At 40.5% G+C, this 25,814-nt stretch overlaps 1 protein-coding gene across 1 annotated transcript; it reads left to right on the forward strand.

The window, feature by feature from the left end:
• Positions 1-22,594: 22,594 nt before the first annotated feature.
• On the forward strand, positions 22,595-25,040 carry LOC18425287 (F-box protein FBW2). Its single transcript, XM_006829851.4, has 2 exons — positions 22,595-23,216; positions 23,969-25,040. Exons 1-2 carry the CDS (start codon positions 22,897-22,899, stop codon positions 24,600-24,602), a joined length of 954 nt encoding a protein of 317 aa, XP_006829914.1. The 5' UTR covers positions 22,595-22,896; the 3' UTR covers positions 24,603-25,040.
• The last annotated feature ends 774 nt before the right edge of the window (positions 25,041-25,814 follow it).

Raw genomic sequence — 25,814 nt, forward strand, 5'->3', positions numbered from 1 at the left:
TCTGTAATGGGTCATGTCTTTATTCTAGCCGCAACAGATTACTTCTCCAAGTGGGCTGAAGTGTTCCTCCTTAAGCAAGTTCCAGCGAGCACAATGGCTAATTTCTTGCGACATCACATCATATATCGGTTCAGAGTGCCAGATCGGTTCTGAGTGCCAGACCAGATCCTATCTGACAACAGTCCTTAGTTCAGAAGTCATCACATCGATTGCTTGGTTAACCAGTTCTGTTTCGAGTGGAAGTGCTCAACTATGTACCACCCTCGAGCCAACGGATTGGCCGAGGCTTTCAATAAGACCCTGTGCAACATTTTAAGGAACTCGATATCAAAGACAAAGAAAAATTGGCATGAGAAGCTTCCTGAAGCTTTGTGGGCCTATCACACTACCATGCCAAATGCCACTGATTCCACTCCTTATTCCCTAGTCTATGGGGGTGAAGCAGTTTTACCCCTTGAAATTCAATTCCCTTCACTGCGTGTCGCTATACATCAAGAACTAACCGAAGATGAGAGAGTCAAACTCCGATATCAAGAATTGGATGCACTTGATGAAAAGAGGTTGGAAGCTCAGCAGAACCTCGAACTCAACCAGGGGAGAATGAAGAGGGCCTTTGACAAGTCAATGAAAGTACTCTCATTCATCCATAGGGATCTAGTTCTAACCGTCAAAAGTCCAATTGCTATGCATGGGCGGCACAAATGTAAGTTTGAACCAAGCGGTAAGGTCCCTTTATAGACAAGAAAGTCTCACAAAATGGGGCTTATATACTGGCACATCCTGATGGAGAGGAGGCAATGCCCCCTATCAATGGGCGCTACGTAAAGAAATACTACCCATGATGCAGACTCAATGTGCAACAGTAAAAGAGTTAAAAAAAATAGACAAGCAAGACAGTTCAAACAAGGTTTAACTCTTTTATTGCATAAGGAGTTACAAGCCAAAAAGCCATTATTAGGGAGGTTACAAATCCATCATGCAGTCTCGCCACTCGCAAAAGAAAATAGCGGTCATAGAATGTCGCTCTTGCATCTGAGGAAAAGGAGACAGTTGATCCCATGCGTTGCTCTTGCGTTCGAGGAAAAGAAGACAGTTGATCCCCAGCATTGCACTTGCATCTGAGCAGAGGACGATTACAGGCCAAAGATTGCTCTCACATCAAAAGCATTGCTCTTGCATCCGAGGAGAAGATGGCTACAGGCCAAAGGTGTCTCTCACCATCAGCAACGTTGCTCTTGCATCTAAGGGAGAGAGGATGGTTACAGGCCAAAAATGACCTTCACAATAGGAAAAGGTGGAAGCGCTTTGATGGATACACCAGATATACAGGGATATACCAAATATATAAAGTGGACTTCTCTAGCTAGGAACTGGCCTATGATGGAGAGCACATCCTACTCACATTGAGGGCCCTTCCACATAACAACACGGAGTTCACAATTATGTTGAAAGACTTGGCTTCCAATAGGCGTCGCAAGCCATGCCTCACCATTGGTTACCGCCCTTTGTTGACCCCAGTCATCGCCGTGCACGATCACAGCAGAACACGATTCACCATCATTCATCAAAGGATCGAGCAAGCAAAATCCGTGCACTACTAAAGCCAGACGCATCATGTTGATAGCCACGTGCGACTAAGGCACTGACTAGCGCCGCGCTTGACTAGCGTCAGCTGTGTTTCTAAGGCTTAGCGTCGGCTATGTATCCTAAGGCTAGCACTGGCTGTGTTTTTAAGACCCAGCACCGGCTCCGTATCTTAAGGCTAGCGTCGGCTGTGTTTTTGAGGCACACCGTCGGCTGTGTTTCTAAGGCACAACGCCTGCTACGTATCCTAAGGTTAACGTCAGCTGTGTTTTCAAGGCCCCTCTCCACGGTGACTGTTCACCTCCCAGTGACCCTTCATTCCCCCATGCTACTTCGGCTCCCATGACCCTTCGATTGCCTAAGACTCTTTGTCTCCCTGGTGATTGCGCACCTTCCCAAGATTCCTTGTCTTCCTACAAAGGATCGAATTCCCAACACTACCCTTCATATCTCAGCTACTAATAACCTCCCAGTGACCCTCCGTTTACCTCGCGACCTCTCGGTTTCCTACCAAAAAACTTCCCCTCTCCTATCAAAAACCGACTGAGAAACCTCGCCCCTTCCTGAACCCTGCCGGACGACCACCAGAAATCAGCTGAAGTCCCCATGAAGCCCTCTACTACAACTTCTGCCCATTTTCTCCTTCTGCGGAACCCCAAAAAACATGGCAGGAGTCTCTGAAGCTCCTCGGCAAACTCCCTGTTTTCCTCACTACCCTAAATGGAAAACTGCTTCCTTACTTCAAACCCTGGTACGAAAAACCCATGTGCACCCTGTGTTCCTCGTTCGGTATTCTCTATTTTAGCCTGAGTTATCTCCTTCTCCCCTGCAAATTCCTGCAAACTTCACGAAAGACCCTCCGTGCTCCCCAAAAATTCGCACTGGAGTCTCTTCACTCTCTCTCACTGATTAAAACAACTTGCCTTAGTCATTTTACGCTTAGGTGAAAAATAGGAAAAATGAGGTTTACCGCCTTTATATAGGCAGAGCTTCCCTGATGTGCCCCTCGCAAACCAGGAATGCCAGCCAAGTCCTTGAAGGCCAAATGACAATGGACCGGACCGGGTCGGCCTCAAACCCAAGACCCAAATATAGTTTATCGCTGCTTATGAAATCCCATGCGTTAGAAGCCCATATCGGGTCGGGCTCGAGCCAGAGTCCCGAACACAGGTCATTGCCGGCTGTGTAATCTCAACCCAACGTCGGCTGTGTTCTCAATGACCCAACGCCGGCTACGTTCTCAATGACTCAGCGTTGGCTATGTTCTCAGTGACCCAGCGCCTGCTGTGTTCTCAACGACCCAGCGTCGTGTTCTCAATGGCCCAGCGCCGGCTGTGTTCTCGACGACCCAGTGCTAACTGTGTTTTCAACAGCCCAGCGTCGACTTCGTTTTCAAAGCATAGCACTGGCTATGTTCTTCAAAACTTAGCGCCAATTGTGTTCTCAAGTTTATTGCCACGTGTGTTGCCACTGCGCACGCTAGCATTGCGTGTGTTGCCTCTGTCAGTGCTAAAACGTCGTACGTGTCCATGCTTCTATTTCTCAAGCCTACTGTGGTGTATGTTACATTCCTCAAGCTAGCGCCATGCATGTTCTAGAGTCGTGCGTGCTAGAACCTGTCCTGCCACTATCCCTAACGAAGTTGCACATCGCGACTCATGTTTCCCAATTGAGTTGCATCCAAGTCGTTCCATCTAGGCCACGAGTGGTCATCCCCAATGGAGTCAGGAGCAGGCTATTGATCCTCATCCCTAGTAGGAACTACACCCGTATTGTAGCCCATTGATCCCCAGCAGAGTTAAGATCATGCTTACCCCTTTAATCCCCTGTGGCTCAGTCTCGCACCAAGTTGTGTTATCCTCAGGAGTCGAGTTACCTTCAATGAGCTTATTCCCCATGGAATCCCATCTTTCATCTTAGGGAGCCATATTTGTCCCCTAAATGCCCAGTGAAGTCTGCTTCCCATCTAAAACCCCTATTATCATGTCATCCCCAAGGAGTCAAATAACTATGCACAGACCTGTTCCCCGTGGAGCTCCACATACATGGCGACCCACACAATGGTTTGTACTGTATGACTTTAAACTGCATAGCCTTAGTCTTGTTGCACGACCCTAAACTCCATGGTCCAAACTATATGACCTTAAACTATAACGGAGGTCTAGTTGCATGACCTTAAAACTGCATGGTCCAAGCTGCATAACTTTAAGCTGCATGACTTTAAACTGCATCACCACAGTCTAAGCTATATGACCTTAAACCATAGTGCACGTCTTAGCCGCATGACGTTTAAAGGCTTAGCACCATGGTCCAAACAATATGACCTTAAACTGTAGCGAATTGGATGACCCAAAACTGCATGGTCTTAATTTCATGACTCTAAACTACATAACCACGATTCAAGCAATATAACCCTAAACTGTAGTGCACATCCTGGTAGCATGACAACAAACTGCTTTGCACAGGTCCTGGAGGCATGACCTTAAATATGCCCTCACACATGCGCACACACCCTTTATGTGCATTTTCATGCACGTCATCGCTAACCGAACCCATTTGTGTGAGCACACACCACTTTCATAATTCCCCAGTGCATCCTTTCATTACCCTTCATCATTCCCTAGTGAGTCTCACCCATGCTCACAAAACGGTGAGCCATCCCGCCATCCATACTCTACATCAGCTAGTGGGTCACCACTTTTCACCCACTATTCAGACATCATCCATCTTGCATAGGTAGCCTCGTGCCATCTCCCCAAAAGTGAGTCACACCACCACCAGACTTACTCCAAGGACTCCACAGACTACCATTCACCACCACCATGGTCCAGGTATATGACCTTAAATTGTAGTCCACGTCTTGGCCGCATGACGTTAAAAGGCTTCACACAAGTCCCGAAGGCATGACCCTAAACACGCATTAACAATAATAATAATAATAATAATAATAACAATAATAATAATAATAATAATAATAATAATAATAATAATAATAACAGCAGACAGTGTGTATACCTAAACAAGGGAACGCCATGAGTAAAAATGACGAACGGGCATGGTCACGAAACCATGAGCAAAAGAGTTCTGTGAAAATAAAAACCTGGGCACGGTGAAAACCCCAACAGGGCACCGTGAGTAAAAATGAAAAAATAAGGGTGGACATGGCCGAAAGGTCATGGGTAAAAGAGCCCCAAATAAAAGGAAGTTGGTGAAAACCGTCTCTATGGCTCCACTTCCCAAGTCCAAGTGAAAATTCGCAAAGGACGCTTGGACCAATAAGTAGGTTGATGCAGCACATGCCTCTGTCGGCGGCTTCAACCCACATTCTAAAGAGAAAATCCCTGGTGTCACAATACCAGGACCCCAAAAAAATGAGCTTCAAGGAAAAGATTCTGACAGCTTGAGTCCATTCGCAAAAAGGACACAAAGGACAGAAAACTCGTCAAGAAGGCAAGACCAATCTCGTGAAGAATAGCACTATTCTCACAAGGTCACTAACACATTTCAAAGATGTTGAAGACGCCCCAAGAAAAGCTAAGCCAGTCAAGACCTTGGACCTGTTATGTAGCAATCAGGATTGAATCCTAAAAGGGTCGCCTCAGACAAAGAAGGGAGGTATCTTGATTGTTGAAACTGCTAGTAGTGGGACGGTGTTATACCCAAAGCCGATCACCTCGATAAACTGAGGTACCCTGCCCACCAAGGAATATCTGGTGCACAACGCACACAGACACCAACAAAAGGCCCTTCAGTAAACCATCCAAAACAAGTAAAAACAAAATCCTCGAAACATGGATCAACACCAGAGGATACAAAAACCCAAACTAACTGGGAAAACTTCCCCTCAGCATGGCACTCGAATGCCAGATGGGTCTGATTTTGACCAATAAGGTCCGTACAAAATCATCAAATTCAGAATCACAAATAGTCCACGCGAGGGTGAGGACTTTGATAGGATCCCTCAAAACAGTCTCTTCTCCCCTTAAAGTCTCCACGAATGGACCTGTACATTGCATCCAAACGTCTGAGAATCATAGTTACAGCATTGCGTGAATCTCCTCGGCTTTCACCTGGTCCTGCGGCTAGGAAGGAAAAAGTACTAAAGTCGAAGGAATTTTTTCGAATGTTGTCGTTCTCGCTTCTCTAGAAGCACAACATTCGGCAGGGCAAGCTGTTTGAAACACATTTTTCAGCACCTTGAGTCCCCATGCGGAATAAAAGAGAAGTCAGTCAATAAAGCCTTAACATATAATGGAATTCCTGACAGTCTCATAATTGCCCCAAAACAGGTCAAAATCTTCTTAAGAATTCTAAAAGGCTACCTACCATGTTTCGTCTCAATCCGACATATTTAAGGCAGCGCAGATAAAGAAACAATTTCAGACAAATCACCCTCTAGCACCCTGAAATGGATCCCATAACTAGAACTATATTTTTGGTGTGTCAAACAGCTATGCGACCACCACCACTAGATCCGACACGGGTGAAAACCCTTATGGGTCAAGTTTCTACTTAATCAGACATTTTAGGATAAAGTTATGGGTTTAAAATTAAAAAGGGATAGGTCGCGCGCTATTCTCGTTCGTCCTCCTTGCACCAATCTACATTAAAGGAGGATGGTGTGCAAAGTCCGGTGTAGTAACTTCAAAGACATGTATCTCACTCTTTCTATGTCGGATCGCTCTCAAATTTGGTGAGCGTGTTCGTCTTATCAAGACGAGCGTTTTGATATGTGGCACGATCTATGACGATACCCGAGCAAGGAGAAAAACTAGAGAGAAATTGATGACTCGTGAAGATAGTTGCAAAAAATTTAGTAGCATCATGCCTCGCTCGAGCATCCATATCACGGCACTCGCATACCTGATCAATATGAAACCAATTGCATTATGTACGTAAGGTCTTAGGCTATCTCTGGTCTGAACCCTGCATACGATGAATGGTTGGATTCAGCACATGAAGGCATCAAAGTTGTTGCAGATTCTGACCGTCGGATTTCCTCATTCCGACCAAAAACCCAAGACAACAAAATCTTCGTCCAAACATGAAATCAAGCTACGTTCGTTGCAACGTGATCGTGACGACATGCTCAGTATGATTAAGTGAAGAAATCAAAGAAAAACATCAAAAAACAAGTACACTATCGATCGTAAGTTTTCAAGATCTATACAAATTTTGAGTCGCATGATCGTGCCATAAAAACGCGATCCATGGCTCGAAGTTGGTATCAAATCGATCATCATGCCGAGCCCGACAAGAAAGCAATCATCTTTCGACCAAACGGACGTCAGAGCAATCCTGAATCATCCATGCAAGATCACGCAAGTTCTAAGGGAGTAGCAGGTACTATTTTGAAATTTTGCACACTATTGGGCAGGGGTAAAGCAATTCTTTTGCACCCAATTTTAGAATTTTTTTTAATTCAATTAAATTGTAATTATCACAATTTAGGTAGTCTTTGTGCGTACACCTATGTTTGGGCCCAATTCTATAAGTACATGTTAAACACAATTGTTATAGGACCCTTAATTTTTCAATACTCATCAATAAAATTTGAGAGTTTTCATGTTCAAATTGTGGGTACATCTTGGAGAGAGAGAGAGAGGATAGAGAAGAAAAGGTCTGATACCCTTTGATGAAGGTAATTTTCTCTCTTCTCCTCTCATCTCTCTCTTCTTGTCTATCTCTTACTCTCTCCTTTCATCTCTCTCTTTCTCTCTCCTCTTGTCTCTATTTCTCTCTCCTCCTCTTGTCTATCTCTTTCTCTCTTCTCCTCTCATCCCTCTCTTTCTCTCTCCTCCTCTCATCTCTCTCTTTCTCTCTCTTCTTCTCATCTATCTCTTTCTCTCTTCTCTCTATCTCTTTTTCTCCTCTTCTCATATATCTCTTTCTCTCTATCTCTACCTCTCTCTTTCTCTCTCCTCTCGTCTATATCTCTCTTTCCTTTTTCTTCTCTAATTACTTTCCTTCTCTCTCTTCTATCTTTCTTTTCTTTTTCTAATTTCCTTCTCTCTCACTCTGTTTCTCTTTCTTTCTTCTCTAATCATGCAGGGCAGAGCCTATCGTCGGGTGTGATGTCCTCCTACTTCTGGGTCATAGATAGTGGGCCAAGCCTTAACCTACGTGACGAGCCTAACCTCTGTCAAAGTTCATCTTATTTCCCTGTGTCATGGATGGCGGAAGCTCATCGTCGTCCATGTTTTCTCTCTCTTTTAATTCTTGTGTCATGAACGGTGGAAGCTCATCATCATCCATGTCTTCTCTATCTTATTCCCTTGTGTCATGGACGGTGGAAGCTCATCGCCATCCATGTATTCTCTCTCTTCTAATTCTTGTGTTATGGACGACAGAAGCTCATAGCCATCCATGTTTTCACCCTCTTATTCCCCCATGTCATGGACAGCAGAAGCTCATCGTTGTCCATATTTTCTCTCTCTTTAATCCTTGTGTCATGAACGGTAGAAGCTCATCATCGTCTGTGTTTTCTCTTTCCTCTTCTTACCTCTGTCATGGATGGCGAAAGCTCATCGCCGTCCATGTTTTCTCTCTCTTCACTTGTCTGTCATGAATGGCAGAAGCTTATCGTCATCCATCCATGTCTTCTCTCATTCCTCTATCATGGATGGTGAATGCACATCACCACACATGTTTTCTCTCTTCTCTCCTTCATCATGGACGACAAATGCTCATCGTCGTTCATGTCCTCTCTCTCTTCTCTCCTTCGTCATGGACAGCGGATGCTCATCACCGTCCATGTTCTCTCTCTCTTCTCAATCCTCTATCACGAAGGACGGAAGTTCATTGCCATCCACGTTCCCTATCTCTCTTCTTCCCCCTTCCTCTTCTTTCTTATTGTTCCTTTCTTCTTCTTTTCTTCTCTCTCTCTTTCCTTTCTTTTTCTCACATGCGCAACATCGGTAATATTGTACATGCATTTCCCTCTCTCTTTCCTTTCTCTCTTGTCTTCTTTCCCTCTTGTTTGATCAAGGGAGGCTAAGTCAAGAACTACCATGGTAGTCTCATCGTCTAGCAGTACTATCGTTGTGCCGGTTTTAGTCACCGTGCCCGCCTTACTGCCACGATAGGCTAGCCATAGTGTCAGGCCGGTCGATGATCATTATGTCGTCAAGTAGTATTGTAGTTGTGCCAGTCTAGTTACCGTGCCCGTCTTGCTACCACGTCAAGTCAATCACTTGCTTGTCTAGCTACTGTGTTAGTCAAACCACCAAGTCAAATTCTTATCATCCTTATTCCTCTATTATGTCTCTTTCTTCTTCTTTCACTTATCTTCTTACCCTTTTTCTTCTTTTGAATGTGCATGCCTATGTACCTTCGCTTAAAGACAAGGACGGGTCACTTGATCTACTTGTCTGGTAAATTAACCATGTGTGTGTGATTGTAAAAACAGGAGAATACAAGCCAAGGGAGGCCATTCTGAACTAATTTTATAATAAAGGGGTTTTTTTAATGATCTAAGAGGGCTCCCACCCGAGCCAACCCGAGTAAGTCCCGAACCCATCTTAAATTCCTCTCTCATCAGTTGGTATACCTGCCCTCGTTCCTGAGCAAGGTTCTTGAGAGAGCAATCTCAAAGTCTCGGGCTCCCTCGAAACTTGAGATGCGTGCCGCTAGATCATCCGGATCCGAAAGGTGAGATCGAGGCACCAAACCACTGCCGTCCATGACATAGAAGAAAACATGGATGACGATGAGCTTCCACCATCCATGAGAAGAAAACGTGGACGGCGATGAACTTCCACCGTCTATGATAGAGGAGAGATCAAATAGAAGAAAACGTGGACGGCGTTGAGCTTCTGTCATTCATGATGTAGGAGAGAGAGAATAGAAGAAAGTACGGACAGCAATGAACTTCTGTCCATGACATAGGAGAGAGAAAATAAAAGAAAACATGTACAGTAATGAGCTTCTACCGTCCATAACATAGGAGAGAGAGTATAAAAGAAAACATAGACAGCGATGAGCCTCTGTCGTCCATGACAAAGGAGAGAGAAAATAGAAGAAAACATGGATGGTGATGGGCTTCCACCGTCCATGACATAGGAGAAAAAAAATAGAAGAAAACATGGAGGACGATGGGCTTTCGCCATCCATGATAGAGGAGAGAGAGAATAAAAGAAAACATGGACGTCAATGAGCTTCTGCCATCCATGACAGAGGAGAAGAGATAGGGGAATTTAGATAGAAGCCCGACCCGCCACTCGAGTTAAGGCCCGACTCACTGTTTATATTCCAGGAGTAGGAGAACATCATTCTTTGCGATAGGCTCCGTTGGGCATGAATGGAGAAGAGAGAGAAAGAAGGAAATAGGAAGAAAGAAGGACGAGAGAGATTAAGAAAGTGAGGAAAGAGAAAGGAAATATATAAGAGAGAGAGAAGGAAAGTTGATAAAGAAGATCAAGAAAGAGAGAGAAAAGAGAATGAGATAGACCAGAGGATAGAGAAAGAGAGAAGAGAAGAGGAGAGAGAAAGAGATAGACGAGAGGAGAGAGAGAAAGATAGATGAGGAGGGGATGAGAGGAGGAGAGAGAAAGATATAGATGAGAAGAGGAGAGAAAGAGAGAAAAGAAGAGGAGAGAGAAAGAAAGAGAGAGATGAGAGGAAGAGAGAGAAAGATAGATGAGAGGAGGAGAGAGGAAGTTACCTTCACCAAAAGGTACCAAACTTTTTCTTCTCTCTCCTCTCTCTCTCTTAGACGTGCTCAGAATTGCACATGAAAACTCTCTTCTCTCTCACTCCAAGACATGCTATCAATTTCAACGTGAAAACTTTCAAATTTTATCCATGAGATTGAAATGAGGGGGTCCCTTTACAATTAGGTTTAGCATGTATTTATAGAATTGGGCCCAAACATAAGTGGATGCCTAAAATCTAGCCTAATTGATGATAATTACATTTTAATTGAATTAAAATAAATTCTAAAAATTGGTGCAAATGACTGTTTTACCCCGGCCTAACAATACATGAAATTTCTAAACAATCCCTGTTGCTGCCCTAAAACGTGTGTGATCTTCCATAGATGATTCGGGGTTGCTCCGACATTCGTTTGGCCGAAAGATGATTACTTTCTTGTCGGGCTCGGCATGACGATCGATTTGATACCAACTTCGAGCCACGGATCGCGTTTGTAGGCCACTATCATGCGACTCGAAATTTGTGTAGATCTAGAAAACTTCTGATCAATAGTGTGCTTATTTCTTGATGTTTTTCTTTGGTTTCTTTGTTGAATTGCACTGAGCATGCCATCACGATCACGTTGCAACAAATGCAGCTCGATTTCGTGCCCGAACGAAGATTTCGTCGTCTTGGATTTTTGACCGGATCTTAAAGTCTGGCAGTCGAAATCTGTAGAAACTTTGACGGCTTCACATGCCGAATCCAATCGTTCATCATACGTGGGGTTCGGACCTGACATAACCTCGAACCTTACTTACATAATGCAATTGGTTTCGCATATATCGGATACGATCGCTCGAGCGAGACGTGTCACTGCTAATTTTCTTGCAACTTTCTTCATGAATAGCCAACTTCTCTCTAGTTTTTCTCCCTACTCAAGTATTGTCACAGGGGGCGCCATATATCAAAACGCTCGTCTTAAGAGATGAACATACTAACCAAATTTGACCACGATCTAACTCAAGACGAATGAGATTTCAAAGTTGCTGCCCGTGATTGTGCAATCCAGTCTCCTTTAATGGAGATTGGTGTAGGGAGGCGCACAGGAATAGCATGCGGCCTACCCTTTTTTAATGTTTCACCCATAACTTTGTCCAGGAACGTCTGTTTAAGTCGAAACTTGACCCCTAAGGGTTTTCAATCGTGTTGGATCTAGTGGTGGTCTCATAGTTGTTTGACACACCAAAAATAGCGTTCTAGTTATAGGGTCCATTTTAGGGTGCTAGAGGCTGATTTTTCCGAAATTAGTTCTTTGTCAGCACTGCCTTAGACATGTCGGATTGTGAAAAAACTTGGTAGGTGGACTTTTGGATGTTTGGGAAGATTCTGACCCGTTCTGGGGCAATTCTGAGGCTGTCAGGAATTCCACTGTATGTCAAGGCTTTATTGACCGGCTTCTGTTTTATTCCGCATCGGGGACCCAAGGTACTGAAACATGTCTTCAAACAGTGCCGAGTGAGGTGAGCTTTAAGTTGGAGTCTCGACCGACCAAAAGCATAATTCAGGTGTGGGCGTAAGCAACCCCTAAGAGGGTATACAGTAAATAAAAGTGGAACCAGGGACAACCCGTGCCTAGTTGAGCGTGCCCCGAGTCGAGGGTGATTGATCAGGGCACAATTGGAGAGAGAATGCAAATGACCCCGAAAGTTTTTTTTTAACCTTTTTTCTTTAATGAAAAGAGAATGAAGTGACACCTGTCGAATTACAAGCAAAGAAATAAGAGAGATTTTGTTTTTGACAAAAAGTTTTTTTTTCTTTTTTTTTTCCTTGGAAAGAGGGTAAAGGTGATTGTTTTTTTTTAAGTGAAGATTCTTTTTTTTTTTCCAAAAAATGAAGTGGCTTTAAAAAAAAAACTTTTGTAGCATAAGTGAATTTTTTTTTTTTTTTTTTAAAACAAATTGGCTTTAAGATGCTTTTTTTTTTTTTTTTCTTACAAAGCAAATTTTCTTTTTTTAGAAATGAGAAAAGCCTTAAATTTTTATTTTATTTTTTTAACCAAAATGCTTAAAAAATTTGCAGATTTTTTCTTAGGAAAGTGATTTTTTAAAAAAAAAAAAAAAATAGCGAAAGATACTTCTTTTTTTTTGTTTTGTGGATAAGAAAGATGGCCTCCAAAAATACATTTTTTCTTTTCTTTTTTTTTCTTTTTTAACAAAGATGCCTAAAATCATTTTTATTTTATTTTTTTTTGAAACAAAGAGGCCTCTAAAAATCTTTTTTTTTTTTTTTTTTTTGAGGCAAGGAGGTCTTTCGCTTTTCTTTTTCTTTTTTTTGAAAGGAAGATGCGTGAAAAAGTGATGATTCTTTTGACTAGATAATTCTTAACAAGAGACAGGAAATTTGAATGCCAACAAAGCTAATATAATCTAATCGTAAGAAATAGAAAGCAATATCTTATGTTGTAAAGCACGACTTTATCTAACAAAACATACGCAACAAAGAGCACGGACTTCTTTTGGAAAGAGAAGATTAGGATGGAGGAGACCAAAGAAAATAGATGATGCAAATATTAAAATGAATTTTTTTTTTTTTTTTTTTTTTTTTTTTTTTTTTTTTTTTTTTTTTTTTTTTGGAGATGGGAAAGACCTTTAAAAAAAAACTGATTTCTTGATTATTATTTTTTCTTAACTAAGAAAAGAAGGAAAATATAACAAATAAAGACTAAACAAAATTTTTTTTTTGGAAAGCAAAATTGCTTCAAAAGTGATTTTTTTTTTTTAATTCAATTGCTAAATTGCAAGAGAAGAAATTAATCTTCTTCTTTTCTTTTCTTTTTTTTTTTTTTTGAAACGAAGAGACTTCTAAAAAAAAAGTGGGTTTTTTTAATAAAATTTTCTTTTTGAAAATGAGAAAGTCCTTAAAAGTTTTTTTTTTTTTTTGAAAAACAAGTGGCTTTTAAAACAAAAACTTTAATTTTTTCTCTCTCTCCCACATCCTAAAACTCTCACTCTTCTAATAAAATTTTCTTTTTGAAAATGAGAAGGCCTTAAAAAAATTTTGTTCTTTTTTTTTTTTGAAAAACAAGTGGCTTTTAAAACAAAAACTTTAATTTTTCCTCTCTCCCATGTCCTAAAACTCTCACTCTTCACGATCTTTTCTCCTTATTTTCTCTCAACCTCCCTTTTCCTATTTCTTCTCCCTAGTTTCTCTCAACCTCCCTTCCCTATTTTCTCTCAATTTCCTTTTCCTATTTCTTCTCCCTATTTTCCCTCAATCTCCCTTCCTTATTTTATCTTATCTACATGAGCCTCCATATCTCTCCCATGCACATGACAACCTAAGAAAGAATAAGGATAATATCTTTCTAATAGACATCACACTACTACTAATTCACCATGCTATTGTGATAATCCAAAAAGGAAACAAGATAAATCTATATCCTACGTTGGCCTATTTAATAGGAAAAATACTAAAGAAAAGATATCCCCTACACCTTCTTTCCTTATCTTTTCGGAGCATTAGATAATCCTAAAAAAAACGTGCTCTTTTGTGAAAATGCAATAGGATCCAAACGTTGTTAATAAGGATATCAGAGCCCAATTTTTTTTTTTTTTTTTTTTTTTTTTTTTTTTTTTTTTAATGTTAACAGGGTACCAAAGATGTAAAATCGATGGAGGTGAAGAAGAAAAAAAATGCGATAAGCAGCAAATTATGGAAAGAAAAAAAAAAACAAAGAAAAAAAAATAAAAATAAAGGAAACTGGCGCAAGATACAATTAAATAAAATTATTTTTAAATAATAACAAAAATAAAAAAATGAAAAACATGGCCCTCAAAAGAAGATCTCGGGCCTCTTTTTTTTTTTTTTTTTCATGCACAGATCTAGCTCGAAATGCCTCACGGTGGGCACCAAATTGTTTACGATTCAAATTGAAGAGATCTTCAGAGGAAGATCCCTCAGATCTGTAGAGAGTGGGACAATCAAATTCTGATTTGATACCAGATCTATTAAAAAACGAATTGATCCACTTTCAAATCAGTGGCAGAGCCAGCATCGATCCAAAAAGCACGAAATACAATATAAAATGCAATAAAAATGATTTAAATCTAATATAAATAAATAAATAAAAGAAAAGGATTACAAAAAGAGTATGAAAATACCAAACCAAGTTAGTTGGCCCGGTACTCCCCAGGCTTCGAGGCCTTGCCCCTATCAGGATCGGCTGAGTTTATGCCCCGAGTCCTCTTTGTCTCTCCCTTCAAGCTTTGACCACGCCTTGGCTTGGTTGGATAGATTTCTTGACAGTGGCCAAAAGCTAGGGTTTTCATAGGTCTAGGTTTGCTCATGGTTTTCTCTTTGGGCTCTCTTTATCTTTCAGTTTTTTGACCAACACGTCTCACTTTCTCTCTGATTTCCTGGTCAACACGTCCCACCTAAAGAGACCATGTTAGTTTTTTTTATTATAGACTCAATAGGGGTGTAGAATAGATAAATACTAAAACCATGAGATTTGCTAGGTGTAAAATAGATAACTACTAAAACCATGGGTGTGGAATAGATAACTACTAAAAACTATGGGATTTGCTAGGTGTAGAATGGATAACTACTAAAAACTATGAGAATTGTTAGGTGTAGTATGGATAACTACTAAAAGCTACAAGATTTGCTAGGTGTGGATCATAGGATGGGGACCATGGATTATGGTGGTCATGGTTTAGGGGTCTACTGAAATATTGTGGTTCTATGGGTTTTCTAAGGTTAGAAAAATCATGAAATTTACCAATTTTAAAAATGGGGTGTCTACACTCGATACAGTGAGTTTAATCATGAAAGAAGAACCGTTGGATTCTTAAATCATTGCTTTATCACCCTTAAAAGGATGTATCATGGATTAAAATTGAGCTACCGAAGTGGTTGCATCTGCAATCCACTAGTGTCAATGACAAGTTCTTGATTTTTCTCCCACGAAATCATGGCTAAACTAGAGGTTTGAATATTCAAAATTCAAGATAAGTATCAGATGGAAATGGTGATTATCATCAAAGAGATACATGTATGAACAAATCAAGCAGTGAGATTATCATCAATTCAAATCAGCGTGAAAGGATAAACATAAAAGATATCAGCGTTATAAAGATAACAAGTACAACCAGTAAATTCTGTGATTTAAACGAAAGGAAAAGTCCAAGATGAAGATAAAGAGTGAGGATTCAAAGATGGGAAATCCATATTATCCCTTAAAAGGCCACAACTTGATAGTATAAAAGAGGATCTCTCGATTGAAGAGGGGTTCACACATTTTGATAGACATACAATTTAGTGGTTCACATTTTTTTGAGAGACGAGCATTATTGTAGGGTTTTACCTCAGTAAGAATCAAGAGTGGGAAAAGAGAATGAGATACTTAGGACACGAAGAGAAAGATAATCATCTTCTATGATCCACTTGAGACCCATTCCCCTAAGAAGACTAGACTTGAAGGATAATATCCCTATGTACATGCATAGGTATATGTGCCAATATGCCCTTGATGTTATCTTCTCTTTTCATATGTCTCTATAGTTTTCTTCCTTAGAAATGAATGTATAGGTTTCAAGGCAAGAATCAAAGGTTTTCAGCTCATTTTCCTTTTCTTTAGCCGATGTAAATTTTAACAGAGGATTAAACCTATGGAGTTATTTAGCTCTTAGTATATACATATATAAAATCCTATGTTTCTGTGACATGGAATGCACATGCAAATTTGGCTCCAAATGTGATGCCCTCCAGTTTATGTTTGGAGTCTAATGTTTGTTTAAACATTTTAATCATTTTAAGCATTGCACCTTTCGTAGTGTCCATTGGCTTGCCTTAACAAGACTAAGGCAAAACCAATCTGCTCAGGCAGCGTGTAGTGACCTAGGAGTAGGGAGCTCAGAGTCACCTTAGGAAGCTTGCTTTTAACCGAAGAGGGTGAAGGTTGTTCCAATGGCTTTGGAAGAGGGATTTTTCCCCAAGCCCAGCACGTACATGCAGCTCAGAGGGAGTTGATAAGAGAGTACTCAGGAGGAACTTCCTTGAGTACCATGTCGTCATGGTTTTAGGGGAGGGAGAGGGCATGTACTATTGGCTCTTCCCTTTAAGGCCATAGCCTGTATTGGATCTATATGTGTGTACAGTCCAAAGATGTGTTTGGGGTGGCTTAGGGGCCAACCCTTGGTGAGGTGAAAGTTCTGGCTGTTGAGATATTGTTCATTGTGATTAGAGTGGCCTTATGGCCACCATTGTTTGCATATATAGACATGTGCGCATTGGACCAAGGATTGGGTCGTCAGTCGTGTGCTCTTTGGGGAGTAGCCTTTGAGCTGCCCCGAGTACGCGATACAATCAGAGTGGTTTGAGAGCCACTCTTGATAGTGGGTCGTGGTCCCAAGAGACCTAGAGTATGTGAGAGACTCGAGGTGGATTTTTGTGTGCCCCGAGATTATGAACCAACAACTAAGTCGTTAGTCGTAGTGGGTGTAAAAGTGTGTCGAGTGACCTTGTGGCCTTTCGATTGAGATGGTTCAGCGGTTGAACCGTCGATTTGGAGTGTGTGAGATGCGATGTCGAGACAAGCGGCACACGTGTGGACTGAAGAGTTTGGGGTAACCTTTTTGGTACCTGCTAGAGCAATGGTTTGAGAAGAGCTGATTGCAAGAGGAGACAGAGTGGCTTTATGGCTGCTCTTAGGCTTAAGACTGGTGGAGGGTCCACCAGTAGCCGGGTAAGCATGAGATGTGGTCGCTTTAGAACTACCCATGCAATTGACAACAATGGAGTAACCATTGATGCCGGTAGATGGGGAGTGAGGGGTTTGGAGGCCCCTTCTCACCCTAGATTGGGTTAGAGCCCAAGTACGAGCATTTTGATCATTTTTCAAAAGAAAGGAGGTAGATGTAGGTTGAAAAACCTTACCCGCAAGGGATGAGCTCGCAAGTTCAGGGATCATGAAATCACCGACTTAGAAATAAGAGGAGTTGGTAAACTTCAAACCCATTGTTTAAGTGTAGATTAAGTATTGTGTAAGTTTGTGAGCAAACTGAACCAACTGTAGGGTGGGATGTCCCCAGTGGGGTCGTCAATTGGTTGGACCTAGATTCTCGTTGCTTGGGGACCTGATGGGACCAAGCGTGTGGGGCACAAGGTGCAGATAGGAACCAACAGTGAGAGAATTTTAGGGCAGTGAGAAGGGGCTCAAGAATCTACCTCACTGGTTGGGTTCGGGAGATGCGTACGGGCCTTAAGCCATCTTAGATCATTTCGAAAGCCCTCCGGCCTCTGTGGCTCAGTTTGAATTTGACTCCCTCATGTCCTTGCACGACCTTGAATCCACACATCGAATGGATTTAGGGTTTACCTCTTGGGATTTCCTCCTATTCTTAGTTTATGGTAGATTGGGGATCTAGTCTAAGGTTTAGAGGGGTTGAGAGAAGAGAAAAGAGATAATAAAGTAGAGAAGAGAAAGTAGAAGGTCGACCAAAAAATCGAGTAGCCTTCCGGCGTAACCTCTTCTAAGAGGTACTACCGGAGACGAGAAAGGTACTAGGCTTAAAGCCAAAGTATCCTGGAGGATTTAAAGTAGTGGAGTCTGTGGGTCTAGCCCGACGAGAAATCATTACCCAAAAAGCCTCCTAAATAGTAACCAAAAAAGAGGTAGAGGAAGAAGATGAGATAAGGTGAGAGGAGAAGAGAGGAGAGGAAGCGAGAAGAAATAGAGGAGAGAAAAGGAAATGACCTCTCACGATTCAGACAACTTGAAGGGGGTGAGAAAGGGCTTTAAACGCCAAGCCGTCTAAGGGTCACTACTCCCTTGCAAAAGTGTCTGAATCGGAGTAGCAAATACGAGTAGAAATGAAGATTAAAGGAAAAGGTAGAAAAGAGAGAAAGAGAGAAGAGATAGGGGTAAGATAGAGAAGAAGGGAACTTCTCGATACCCGAACGACTTGAAGAGGGGTGAGAAAGCACTCTATAGGCCAAGCCCTCTATAGGCCAAGCCCTCTAAGAGTCGCTACTCGAGCCCCTAGTGAACGTGTCCGAACTCGAGAGGAGAGAGAGAGAAGAAGAGAATGGTAGAGAGGGCATACAAAACAGGTTTCCATTCCCACCACGAACATCACCCCACTAATACCTTCAAAAAGCTAACTCCTAATCTACTTGAAAAAATGGGTAGGGGCATGTCTTCCCCATCGAATTACCAAAAAAAAAAGGTCTTAGTTTGTTTTCTTCCTGTAGATTCTCTCTCTTTATTATTTTTATCTCCTCTCTTCTTATTCTTGTTCCTCTTTTTCCCTTTATTGCATTTAAAGAACGGTTTAGATTTTACCCCATGAACTGCTTCTCTTGAAGCCGGTGCTTTGCGTGCAGCCCTTCTTTCTTCCTCCTCTTTGAATAGAATGATGAGCTCCTCCAGCTTTGGAGCTGTTTGCCGGGTTTAAGTCTCCCATGAATTTGGTAGTGAGTTTATCAAGTGAACCACCTGCATTAGTTTGAGTGGTCGCATGCCAGTCACCTCCATCTCTCGAACTAGAGCGCAGAAAATGTGCACATGATTTGCTTAATCGGCTAAAAAATGTGCACACCACTTTCCATAGGGGCCACGCCCTACTTTGAAGAACTCCACATATTGTGAAGTATTTTGGTTTTAAAAAGATATTTGTTTTTGAAACTCAAATCTCATATCTTGTTTAAGATATCCCTTAAGATATGAGAGTGTTGTTATTTGAAATCAAATATATATTTTGAAAAGACTTGATTGGTTAAAGAGAGAGAAACAAATATGGAAATTTATTGATTAAATACAATGAATCAAATATTTGTTGACTAAATACAATGTATCAAATATTTATTCATATCTCCTATTTGATGGGATAAGGGTATGGGAACTAAGGGATAAAGGTTCTACCATATTCTTTGAGATCATGATGGCTGCATGTCTCCAAGATCAAAAGATCAAGATCAAATTTTACGATGCCTATTTCTATAGAACCCTATCTCCTCCTGAAACACTATAAATAGAGACCTCCTCTCCCTTTTTCTCTGTACATCTCTCCTCTCTTCTCTCTCTCTACTCTCTCTCTCTCTAAGGGCACACCACTTTCCATGGGGGCCACACTCCACTTTGAAGCACTCCACATATTGTGGAGTATTTTGGTTTTAAAAAGATCTTTATTTTTGAAAATCAAATCTCATATTTTGTTTAAGATATCCCTTAAGATATGAGACTGTTGTTATTTGAAATCAAAGATATATTTTGAAAAGATTTGATTGGTTAAAGAGATAGAAACAAATAAGGAGATTTATTGATTAAATGCAATGAATCAAGTATTTGTTGACTAAATACAACTTACAAAATATTTATTCATACCTCTTATTTGATGGGATAAGGGCCTTGCACCTTCTTTTTAGATCAAGATAACTGATCTGATGAATGGATGACTTAGATCTCTCACCCCATATGTCTCCGTGATCAAAAGATGATGATCAAATTTTGTGCTCTATAAAACCCTATGCTTTCCTGAAACAGTATAAATAGAGACCTCCTCTCCCTTTTTCCCTACACATCTCTCCTCTCTTCTCTCTCTACTCTCTCTAGGGGACACACCATACTCGAAATATTTTCTCTCTCCTAAATTAGGTTTTAATGGGTGGCACGCCCCACTAGGTTAAGATCTATGGTTCTTAAGCTCTCATATTGTAAGGAGATAGCCAAAGATTTCCAAGTTAAGATACGAGATTGATCTTTGGATCTCATGCACCATTGGAGGAGGAGATCCAGTGTGGGGTATTTCAAAGACCAGTTGAGATAATCTTCAGGCATTCTTATTTTTGATTCATGCAATCCATTATTTCTTAGTCTTGTATTCTTCTCTTTGTTTAATGACGTTGATTGCCCTTAATGGCAACGAGTGAGGGCCGTTTTATTAATTTATTTATTTATTTCTTTTGAGTTGAAATAATTGTAAATGACCATTGTAAGTGTTCTAGTTGGTGTAAATATAGAAAAACTTTAAATTAGTGCGCATCGTACTAGATCACCTTAGTCCTACATTCAAAAAACTTGATGGTTTAGATAGAGCATTGTTGTTGACCCTATCGGTTCTCGACCAAAATGGAAATTCAAAAACAATATATTATGTAACTTTTACCTTTTGTAATACAAAAGTGGGGATCAGTTAATTGTCTAGAGTGTGTCATTTGGAAAGGCAACAAATATTCGAGCAATAATTGGAGTTTATAAAATAGCAACACAAAGGATAAAGGGTGTGGTTTATATAAGGTGTCATCCTTAAAGAATCAATGCCAGGTGCAGCTCTAAACCTTACTGAAAGATGTAGCTTTAGTTTTGAAAAATCCCTAAGATAGTCTGAAATTTATCTCATCCCCTAATTATGAGATTAAGGCTAAAAAATGGTGTAGATCAAGCATTTTTATAAATACTTAAAAATATTAAAAATAGATAGTCTAAACAATATGTTAAAAGATACAATATTTTTATGACATGAACTTTTTTTTCTTTTTTTTTTTTTCCAATAGCCATAAATCTCGAGGTCAAGATGATCAAATTGGTGGACCTTCCCTCATCCAAACAACCTTTTCCCGTATATTTTCGAAGCGCACCTCACTTTTATGAGTGTGGATTGTACAAAGGTGCAACCTTATTTGTACAAATAAAGTTGTGATGCTTTCTACCATTTATTTTATTTGGATAATATAAATTTGATACATCTTTTCAAGACATTGTCAATACATGGCATGTCTTTTAAGATAATGTCCAATCTTCACCATCTAAATAAAATGGACATTTTAGATTATTGTGACCTTGTTTCTACAAATAAGGCTAAAACCGTATGTTAACTTTATCCTACTTTTATACTATAATGTTATGGGTGTGGTGTGTATAAGGCTGAGGCCCTAAACAATCAATCTAAGGCGAGCCTTCAAATTGTGTCGAAATATGTTATTTTAGCATTAGAAATCTTTGTGATAGCCTAAAAATTTATTTTCATCTCTAACTATAAGATTTAAAGCTCCAAAAATAGTGTAGGTCAAGTAAATCTATGAACGCGTGAAAATCTTAAAAATTGATCATCTAGAAAATGGATTACAAGTTGAACTATTTTCAAAACTTGAAATCTAGTTTTCTTCATGTTTATACATCTTGAGGTCAAGATGATTGATTTGAGGATTTTTGAGCATCAAAACAACCTCTTCTAGTAATTTTTTAGGTGTGCCATAATTTGATAGTTTAGAGCCTCACCCTTATATAAGCTTTGACCTAATGTTAATGCCTAATATATACGTTCTTCAAAGTTAAATATTACACATTATATTAGTTCCTTGTTCTATCTCTCTTTCTTAAAAGGAGTCGTTGATTTGATTAAGCCAGATTGCTGATTTAGGTTAGAATAATTGGGTTGATGATCCACGCCACATCAATCAAGTTCATGTGTTGTTTCAACCTTATTCTATAAAATGAAGGTGCACCTAAAAAATTCAATAGAAAAGAGTATTATGGAGTTGGAAAACCTTCCAATTGATCATCTTGATTTTGAGATGTATAGCTATAAGAAAAAAAAAAAATCAAAATCCTAAAACTAATGCATCTTGTAATAAGTTATCCAAACAATCTACTTTTAAAATTTTCAAGTTTTATATATCTACTCAGTTTATACCATTTTTAAAATTTTAAATTTAAATTTTATCATTAGTATTAAACATGGATTTTCAAGACGTTGCAAGGTTTTCAACACTAAGAAGTACATCTTCCACCAAAATTTAGAGGTGAGTCTTACTTGTACAATAGAAGGTGTGCACCTTATACCAATCTCACCCTTTTTAAAATACTGATTGAAACAATTAACGTCTGCCTTGTTAGTCAAAATTTACTAATCGTTGTTGGCTTAAATTAATAATTAAATGCATTTGAATTTGGACGACCAGCGGAGAGATGGAGGTAATCCAAACAAATCCATTACATCGCCTGGCACCCAATCTCTCTCTCTCGCCATCCACTGTCCCTCTCTTGCTCTGCCAAACACGTGAACTACATGAGTATCTCGCACGTGCAAACGAATAGACTCATGACGTCCACCTTGTGATGACGCACGTGGGCAATAAGAGAGCAGAAGCGTTGGATCGAGTCCGATAATGGCGACAGGATCAACGGCCCCTCTCTCTCTACTTTGAAACTTTCATACGGTCAACCGTACAGTTAGTAAGCACACGTGTCGGTTAGAAGCCCGCATTGGTTGCCATGACACTCCGTTTGCGGCTTCATCCACCATTTCAGGGCATTTGGCTACCTCAAAGATCTCAAATTTCTAAAGCGATCTAGCCACATGTTATCCATTCCCCTCTCTTGCTCACGCTGTATTTTTTTCCTCTCCCCTTGTTTTCTCTCTCTATATTGTTTGAGCCCACATAGAAATCTCCCTCTTCCTGCGCATTTAATTTTCGTAAACACACCTGATTGATTTGTCTTAATGCTTCTGTCAAGTACCAGAGGTTTTGTGAAAAAGAAGAAAAAGATTCTAGGGTTTCAGTAACTCTTTCTCTCTACAGTCCCCTCCCTCTCTTCTGTCTGATACTTTGCTCGTTTTGCTTAACATGCGAGCGTTAGGGATGCGCATTGCCTTTTAACCAGATCGGGTGAGAGAGATGGTGGGAGAGGGGAGTGATGATGAGGCGATGAGGTGCTGGGATGACCTGGTGCCTGATGCATTGGCGGTGATATTGGGAAAGGTGGGGTTGGAGGAGAAGCTGTCGGTGGTGCCCAGGGTGTGCAAGTTGTGGCGAAGGGCGGTGGCAGGGCCGATGTGCTGGCAGGAGGTGGACATAGAAGAGTGGTGCCACCGCTCCCACCCCGAACAGGTGGAGCGCATGGTCAAGATGCTTGTCTCTCGCGGCGGAGCTGCACTCTGTAACCTCTCTGTTTCTCGTCTCCAAGATGATGCAATCTTCGCTTTCATTGTGCAACAGTGAGTGAACTGAGCGGCTTTACCTGTGCTTTTTATAGTTGATCTGATTGATTGTATGCTTTGGGCTTTTGGTTAATTCATTGTGTTTTGAGGTAATGTTTTTTGTTCGGTAATTTTTTTCATGAAATTCTTGTGTTTAGGGTTCTATTTTTCATATGGTGGTTCTTTCTTTTGATTGATATTGTGTTTGGGCCCTGTGGTTCTTTCCTCTCTTACTGATAGTGCTATTGGAGTTTTATTTTTATTTTTTTAAGATGGAATTTTTTTATAGTGTTTTGGGCCCTGTGGTTTCTTTTCCTAATTGATAGTGTTTTGGGGCCTCTGTTTAACTCTCTGCGATATTTTTCCTAGTTGATGGTGTTTTCAGGGTTCTGGTTTCCTATTTGTCTATGCTTCTTGTCTCTAGATGATAATTTGTTTTTTAGGGTGCTCTCTTTTCGTCTTTCTTTATCTCCAATCTGTTTTGAGTGTATTTTGGGAGCTGCCCCCATCCACTCTGTCTCTCTCTCATATTTTCTAATTGATATTATTGCTGGGGTGGCTCCCTTTTTCTCTGGTTTCTTTTCCCTTTTTGTTAGTTTTCCTCTCTCTTTCCTTCTACAAGTGGTTGTGCTTTTTGGGGCCTCTGTCTTCCTCATTTGGTCCTCACGGTAATTGATCTTGATCTTGTTGCTCTGGCTTCTTATTTCTTTTTTCTGGTTCCAATGGATAGTATTTGGGACCGATTTGATTTCTATTTGTTGTTTGGGCAGTGGGGGTGGGTCTCTGAGGACACTGAAGCTTCCTGTGAGCGAAGTGAGTGATGCTGTTGTGGAGGAGATGGCCTCAAAGCTCTCGAGCCTGACGACCCTTGACATAAGCTACTGTTCAAAGATGGGCTGCAAGGCTTTGGAGGCCATAGGCAGGAACTGCAAGTCTCTAGTGGGCCTAAGCCGAAACATGAACCCAATAGGGTGGGAGGCTCACACGGGAAATGATGAGGAGGCCATGGCCATAGCCACTACAATGCCTCGCCTCAAGCACTTGGAAATGTTCTATGGTCAACTTACAGAGACTGGGCTCAGGGCCATTTATGCAGGGTGCCAAGAGCTCGAGCATTTGGATGTGAGGGGTTGTCATAATTTGAGGATCGGTGGTGCAGTCACTGATAGAAGACCTGGCCTCAGGGTTTTGGGGCCTTTGATACCAAATTGCTATGATAGTTACTTGGAGGATGATTGTTCTGATGATTATGACTCTTCCTCAATTTATTCAGAGGATGGGGAGTTGGATGAGGAGTGGGATGGGGTGGATGAGTGGGATGAAGGGTGGGATGGTGTCGAGATGAGGGTGTACCTTGCTGCTCATAACCCCGACCACGATTTCGGCTGGCCGGCTTCCCCTTGACTCCCCCCCTCTCTCACTACTTCCGACTTCTTCTATGTGATCTAGCTAACTTTCATGCTCGATTTCTCTGTCATCCTCCCCTCTATGGCTCTCTCTCTCTGGGTTCTTACTCTTTATGGTTGGTTGGTTATGTGAGCTTTAGAAGAATGTAGGCTGTGGCAAGTCACTCACTCTGCTGTGGTGGTTCTGATTCTTCTGTGTTTGTGGTTGTCATTCTTCTATATCTGGTTTGCCTGATGTTGGTTGGTTCGGTTGGTCATGTATGCATATTGATTGCATAACATCTGCTACTTGCTGTAATTGTGCCTCTCACTCTCTTGCTGTTATCTGTTGCGGATTCTTGAAAGCAGTCATCATGCGCTAGAATGGGGAAATATGCACTTGACATCCAAGCACAAGTGGCTTATGAATGATACCACAGTTTTGCATTGTAGTTCATCTCTCTTCTTTTTGTGGTTTGTTATGAGTTGAGCTTTGCCTATTTCTTCTAATGTTTACCAAAGTCAGTAAAACTCCCTTTACAAAAGTTTTTCAAAGATTTTTTTGCAAATACCTTAAGAGTTTCAGAAGGGCATCATTTTTAATAAGAAGAAAGTTTTGTATAAGGTTGACACCTTAAAATATAGAATTAAGGTGCACCTCAAGGATCCCTCATAAAAAGCTGTTTTGATGTTCAAAAAACATCTCTACTTGATCGTCAGCTGTCTGGATATGGAGGAAAGAAAGATTCTAGATCCCAAAAAATAGTAAATTTTACAAGGCATGAACTACATCCTACATTTTCAAGATTTTCATGTGTTCATAGGCCTGCTTGTTTTGAACTATTTTTGGAGTTTAAAATTTTATAATTAAAAATGAAAATAGATTCTTCTGCCATCTTAAAAATTTTCAATGCATTTTCAATGCAATTTCAATGCCAATTGCATCTTATGACAAAGTTTTGGAGGTGCTCCTTTTGATTGTTTAAAGTTCCAATATTGTGTAAACCGTGCCCTTTTTAAAATGGTTTGAAGATTCAATTTTTGGGAAGTAATAAGATATAATTGTTTTTATTATAAATTGACTTGAATTACCAAATTTATTCTTCTTGGTAATTCTTATCAAGTCAATTAGGGATCCATTCATAGGGAGACCAGGTATTAATAATGGTTTTTTGGTTGGTTGTCGATTTAGATTGAATGAGCTTCGGATGGTCATTAGACCGAGTCCCTC

The sequence above is a fragment of the Amborella trichopoda genome, chromosome 4 (assembly GCF_054954075.1).
Source record: "Amborella trichopoda isolate Santa Cruz 75 chromosome 4, AtrichopodaSantaCruz75HAP2 v2.0, whole genome shotgun sequence".
In the NCBI taxonomy this organism is placed as follows: domain Eukaryota; kingdom Viridiplantae; phylum Streptophyta; class Magnoliopsida; order Amborellales; family Amborellaceae; genus Amborella; species Amborella trichopoda.

Bases quoted from the DNA above. Each gene is read 5' to 3' on its own strand.
- LOC18425287 (XM_006829851.4), top strand. From the start codon at position 22,897: ATGGTGGGAGAGGGGAGTGATGATGAGGCGATGAGGTGCTGGGATGAC. The intron at 23,217-23,968 runs GTGAGTGAACTG...TTGTTTGGGCAG, and splicing joins TTCGCTTTCATTGTGCAACA to TGGGGGTGGGTCTCTGAGGA.